Raw genomic sequence first — 6,589 nt, 5'->3', positions numbered from 1 at the left:
CTGGCTCTCCTAAGCTCACTGTGTGCAACAAAAGGCAGCACATCGCTCCCAGCCCCTCTCACCTCCTCCTTGCGTGCCCCCCGCCCAACTTGTCTGCAGGGATCTGGCTGTTAGTCCATCCCTTGCCCTATGTTCCCACACCCAGTGATGCTGCATGTTGGGCCCAGTCTTGTGAGCACAATTTCCTGTGGGAAGCTGGCAGGAGCAGCTAACATTCCTCATCTCCTACTGGAATGGCAAACTGGAGGATCAGAGACCCTGCACCCCAGCCATGGGAGTCCTCCTAGCTCAGTCAGTGGTATGCTCAGATGATCTGTGTTGTCCTGAGTGGGAAGGAATGGGAGGAGGTGTGTTTGCATGGTCTGGTTCAGGGAAGGCTGAGCAGCAACACTGTTAATCCCTCAATTCATGACCAACTCTCTCGCCCCTGCCGCAGGCGTGCGGGGCACTGTCCCAGCGCCGAGAAGATGACTTATGCATAACCGAGGGGGACCGCTGTGTTCTGGGGAGAGTTAGAGCCCCTGTCACGGGCCCTGATGTATTCGTTTTTATTGGTCTTGATGGTGGTTTGAGGTCATTAGGGATTCAGATCTCATCTTCACCAGGGAGATCATCTGAATAACACTGGTGACAGGAAGGCAGTGTGGGAGACGGGCGTCCACGGGCAGCCTGAATGGAACCTATAAATCTGGGAGGGCGCAGGCGAGCCCATCCTGGCCAGCTCCCTGGGTACGCAGCTGAGCAGGAAGAAGTGGGAGGTGCTGGGTGGCCGTGGGTAACTTCATCCCCAGGGATCATGATGGGGGTCCTGCGAGTTTCACTGCTGCTTCTCCTGGTGACCGGGTCCGAGGGTGCTGTGATCACCGGGGTAAGTATGTAAATGTTCTTCCCCAGGGTTTCTGGAGGATGTGGGAAGGGGGATGGGGGCTGGGGGGGCATGGTCTCCGTGATCGCTACCACTCAGGTGTCACCAGCATATGGAATGATGGTGGGGGTTCTGGTGGCCCCAGGAGGGGGTCCACCAGACTGCTGTGTGACTGAGACCTCAAGCTGCAGTGGAGATGCTGTGTGTAAACAAAGCCCTGTTTCCAATGCACTTGGAGGGCACCAAAAATACTGATGTCTCCCACCAGGGCCAGAGCACGGTGCCCAGCATGAAATAAAGAATCCCTTAGGAAGTGGACTAACACCATTAATTGATCTTTTGTGTAAGTTTTGGTTTTCACAGAAGGTCTGGTCCACATGTCAAGTTTAATTTTCTTGGCATTTCTAAATTAAAGACAGTAACTTAGCTTCTATTGGGTATCCCCACCCCCTTGTTTTCTCTTTTCATTTAAAAGACCTGCTTGGCTAGAAGCTTGATTTCTTGCTGTTTCTACGTTCTGTGCCCTGTTCTGATAGGCATATAGATAGCGCTGACATTAGACTGCGAGCACTCCAGACAGGTAGAAATTGGCCTCACCCCCAAGACTGAGCATTCCCAGGCACCACCTAAGGAACTCCTCCATAGATCAGAAGTTTGACTTTCCTTGGAACCACCATCAAGTGAATCCCTCGGTGGGAACAATCTTATCAAAACAGAAAAACCACCAGTTACCCAAGGAGCTCTCCAGATACAATCCACACAAAAACAAACTAACAAACAAAAATACTCCCTTTTATTCCAACTTCTTCCAAGAGTTGAGAGAGAATAAATAGAAGTGCAGGAAGTGACAAGTCCTTCCTGGAACTGGAGGCATTTCATGTTGACAGAAAGAAGACTTCTTCTTTGTGAAAGAAAAAGTCTATGTTCAAAAGTAGGAGCCACACGAGAGCCCAGGCAGAGGCTCTGGAGGCCCCAGCACCAACGCTATTGTAAGGGGGGCCAGGCCTCACGGGGGATGTGGAGGGAGCGGGGGAGGGACATCCTGTCCCTCCAAGTGAGTAGCTGAAGATCCAGGAGAGATGGCCAGGGGAGGGAAGGGAGTGGCACTGCCCTGTAACCCTCCACCTCACCCCAGCGGGACAGGCCCAGCTGAGAGAGGTCCACATTTCCAGTGGATTCTGTGCACAATGATAGGGGGAGCTGGGCACAGGTGAGAGTGGTTCGATGGGTGCCGGGGGGAGTTAGGACCACCAGCCTCCTCTAATTTCCACGAGACCTTCTCGATCATCTCCACAACTCCTTCCCTCCCCCAAGGTCCCTTTGCCCAGAAGTGGAGACACTCCACTTCTGCTGGGTCAGATTTAGGAACTGTTGGCTCTTCCCCGATGCTTTTGGGGCCCCTCCCAGTTGGAGGCCGTCAGAGTCAGGGGGCTGTGCCCTGGGCCTCTTGCCCTCTTGGGGCAGCCAGGGGTGTCTTTATGGGAGAAGAAGACCGCCAACAACGGCTGAGAAAAGCACAGAAGCCTCTCAGGATGTCAATCAGCCAGAGCCGGTGGGAATCAGAGGTGGCTCAGAGTTTTGCTCAAACTGGACTGGGGGCACCTTCCAAAACCACTTCTTTCACAGGCTCCTTCCAGAAATACTTGGTGAGGTTGCGGTGGACAGATGGGCCAGACCCACTCTGGGACCAGGGGGACCAGCGCAAAAGCAGGGCACTGTGGGGTGAAACAGGAGGCCTGGCAGGAGGCTGCTATTTGGGAGGGCCCTAGGGGTGCTTCTGGGGCTGGGGGCTGCTTCTGGGGAGAGTCCAGGGGGCGCTTCTGCGGGGAGGGGAGGCCTCTGCCCATCTCAGGAAGCCCGGCCTGAGCCCTGTCTCTGCAGGAATTCGAATGAACCGAGTACCACCAGCCAGGAACTTCGCCTGCTGCGCCTCAAGCTTTGCGCGCTCATCTCCAGACCCGCCAGAAGAGGGCGCTGCCTCCCGGGGGCGGGATCCTGCGCTACTGGGGGTCCCGCGGGCTGCTGGGCCAGCCGCGCCGCCCGGTGCCTGGGGTAGGGGGCCCGACGGGGCGGTGTTTGTGGGACGGCTCTGACGGCCCCGGGGCCCCTCTCTCTGCAGGCCTGCGAGCGGGACGCGCAGTGCGGACCGGGAACCTGCTGCGCAGTCAGCCTGTGGCTGCGCGGGCTGCGCATGTGCACGCCGCTGGGGCGGGAAGGCGACGAGTGTCACCCCGTCAGCCACAAGGTACCGCCCTCGGGACGGGTCCTGGCAGCAACCGGCCCAGCCGCCGGGGTGACCCCTAAGGGCCCCTTCGGATCTGATGCACTGGGGGTTTGAAAGGGGCTCCGAGAGCATGAACGAGCCGCTTCTCACCCAGGGCCTGGCCAGGGCGAGGCAAGCTGGGCATCAGCGCCCGTTTTAAGTTTCAACGAGGCACTCACCGTTGTGGGCCCACTGTTCCAGCCCCGCAGCCCTCTCCCAGCACAAAGGGCAAAGAAGGCCCACAGGGCCCGTGCGTGTGCGTGTGCGTGTGAGACGGTGAGATGGTGGTTGGTTGCAGCCGTGACTATCTCACTAAAGGGGGCCACTCAGGCCGGGGCCATCTTGGGGGCGGGGCCACTCGGGGCGTGGCCACAATGGGGCGGGACCACTCGGGGGCGTGGTCCTCTGGAGGCGGGGCCATCTTGGGGGTGGAGCAATTCTGGGGGCGGGCCATCTTGGGGCGGGGCCATCTTGGGGGTGTGGTTATCTTTGGACAGGGCCTTCATGGTGGGGGGCCGTCAGGGGGACGGGGCTCCAGACTTTCCAGACCTGTTTGTGCAGAGCTTTCTGTGTGTGGTTCAGGGGCCCCTTAGGCTCAGCTGGGCACCCGGTCAGCATCCAGGAGCCCTGGTTTGACTAGGATGCGGCACAGCCGTCAGGAGGTGTCCCCAAGAGGTGTCCCTGGAAGGGTGGGCTGAGGAGATGGTGAAGACTCGGGCACAAAGCCTCATCACCCCTGTGTCCCCTGGCTGGGTGAGGTGGGTCAGCTGCAGGCCATCCATGGGAGCACCTCATCCAGTTTGCCTGGAGGAAAAGCCGCAGAGTCCCCTCTCCTCTGGGTGGGTTTTAGGGCCGAGCTGTGGCTTGTCCTAACCAGCTGCATCCCTGCCACCCACTAGTGTGTGGCCCCAGTGGGTCAACTCTGAGTGACATTTTCAACCTGGCTCCTGGGGACCAGATGGGCAGTGCTCACCACTGAAGGGCCTCTGGGAGGGGCTGACCAGCCCAGCTGTGTTCAGAGCCAGCTGCCTGGGTCCTCCACAAACGAGTGAGGTCAGCCTGGCGCACTGCTCTAGGTCTCAGCGTCACTGGACTGGCAGAGCCCCACAGGGCTTCTGAGCAGGGCTGGAGATTCAGAAGTGTACTCAGGGAGGATCTGTCCTCAGCCATTGCTTGTCCAGGCAGAAGGTGCATGCAGGGAGGAGGACCCTGTCACATCCCGGAGAGGCGGGGCGGGGCAAGGGAAATGACCCTCTTTGCCTGGTTGCACTAGTGGGTGGCGGACTTTTTTTCTTTCTTTTTTTTTTTAGTATACTGCCTAAAATTTATTTCATATTACTTGGTCCAAAAATTATTAAAGAATGACAAATAGAATTGTCAGAAAATAAATCAATAAAAGTCAATTTGTGATGATGAATTGCTATATGTTTTTAACCTTTCTTAATCTAGTAGGGGACAACCATATGCACCATTAATTTGTGCCATACTCAATGCCACATGATGGGAAGTTTCTCCTGTCCTTTAAAGGAGATCTGTTCTTCCTCTCTCTCCTCAGGTGCCCTTCTTCAGGAAGCGCCAGTACCACAGCTGCCCCTGTCTGCCCAGCCTGCTGTGTGTCAGGTGTCTGGACGGCAGGTACCGCTGCTCCATGGACTTGGAGAGCATCAACTTTTAGGGGTGCGCCAGCCCTGGATTCCTTGGCCGTTGCCTGGGTGCAGTGGCGGGGTGTCCTGTACGGGACTTCGCTTCTGGCCACGTGGCCTAGTTCCCTGCCTGCTGCCCATTCCCTACACAGTCGACTTCTCTCTGCTCCCCAGCACACATGTTTGCATGCATGCGGACAACACACGTCCTGACACATGCTTCAGAAGGGCCTGGGTTTGATCTCCATTACCTTCTGGTGTTTGAACACCACCTGGAGCAGACAAGCTCCTGAGCACAGAACCAGGAGTAGCCCTGCACCTGGTCAGGTGTGACCCCCTCAAACCAACCAACTAACAGATCTGCCCCAAGGCTCAACACTAGGAGCAGGCTGAGACCTTGGGGACAGGGACAGGTGTTTGCTCAGTGTGAGACAGGAAGGGGAAGGAGTGGGGGCAGGGACAGCTACCACGTGGGGTCCAGGCAGGCAGCACAGGTGTCCTGGAGAGGGAAGTGATGTCCTTGCTGGTTTTTTTGGCTTTCTTCCACCCTGCACGTCTCCCTGCACCATCCTGACCTGCACACCCACTCTGGGCACCCCCCACCCGCCCCATGTCCCAGTGTTAGCCACGCTCTGCCCCTAACAATAAAAGCAAGAGAATGAGTGTGTTTAGTGAGAGTGTCTATCGGGAAGGGGGTGGGACACAGGGTGGGACTGCGTGCTGTTCTTTCTCCTGACCAGACAGGTGTTTGAGAAAGTGCATTTTCGGTGTATTTGTTTGTTTTCATGTTGAGCAGAAGCTGCTCAGAGGGCTCTGGACAGGGTGGTTGGCTCAGCCTGGCTTACTGGGGGAGGGGGGTGGCAGGGCTGAGCTAGCATCTCAGGGTGACTTCTTGGCTGGAGGTATTTCCTCATTGGCTGGAGGTATTTCCCATTTTTGCATGTTTGTCCCTTTTACTTAAGGTCACGCTCAGGATCTGGACAGGATCTGTACCATGTTCAAGATAACAACATGCACATCTGCGACCTTTGGCTCTCAGGTGTGGCTGTCTGTAGCCAGCTCCTTGGTGGGCACCCAGAAGTAGAGTATCTTAGGTGAAGTCCTGGTATATCCTTCAGAGCAACAGGGGGCCTGGCTGAGATCCAGGGCTGCATTCTGACACGCACTGGGAGTTGGCAGGCCTGCAGTGGGCCCAACTGCCCATTTAAAGTCATCAGCATGATCCTCATTCTTTTATTTATTTATTTATTTATTTTGGGTCACACTCAGCTGTGCTCAGGGCTTACTCTTGGCTCTGTGCTCAGGAATCACTCCTGGCAGGAGCAGGGAACGAATATAGGTTGCCAAGGATCAATCCCTGGTCAACTGCATGCAAGGCAAGTGCCTTACCCACTGTACTATTGCTGCATCCCTAATATCAAATTTCAAAGTAGGTATAATTGCTCTCCACCCCAGCTCTCTGCTTTTATTTTCCCCTAAAGACTGAGGATGAGAGAGGATGAGAAAGGTATATAGATTCAGGGATATAGTATTCATGATATAGTTATAAATATGATTAATTTATGAAAATAGAGACATGCCACAGGTCTTAAGATGCTTTCACATTGCTGGCATTGCATTGCATAGCATCCCCTGAATTCAGATAGGAGAGGTTCCTGAACACAGAGCCAGGTGTAAGCCCTGGGCACCACAGGGTGCTCCCTCTATCCCCCAAAACCAGAATATCTATAATTAGAATGTATTCTAGAGCCAGAGCAACAGCTCAAAGAGCTGGAAACATACTTTGCATGTGTGTGTGTGTGTGTGTGTGTGTGTGTG

General features: G+C 55.6%; 1 protein-coding gene across 1 annotated transcript; it reads left to right on the top strand.

The window, feature by feature from the left end:
• The first annotated feature begins 675 nt into the window (after window positions 1-675).
• PROK1 (prokineticin 1) lies at window positions 676-5,434 on the top strand. The gene is made up of 3 exons (XM_004620084.2): window positions 676-868; window positions 2,985-3,110; window positions 4,684-5,434. Exons 1-3 carry the CDS (start codon window positions 797-799, stop codon window positions 4,801-4,803), a joined length of 318 nt encoding a protein of 105 aa, XP_004620141.1. The 5' UTR covers window positions 676-796; the 3' UTR covers window positions 4,804-5,434.
• The last annotated feature ends 1,155 nt before the right edge of the window (window positions 5,435-6,589 follow it).

Source organism: Sorex araneus, chromosome 5 (assembly GCF_027595985.1).
Source record: "Sorex araneus isolate mSorAra2 chromosome 5, mSorAra2.pri, whole genome shotgun sequence".
NCBI lineage: Eukaryota > Metazoa > Chordata > Mammalia > Eulipotyphla > Soricidae > Sorex > Sorex araneus.
This window is presented reverse-complemented; position numbering and strand designations above follow the sequence as displayed.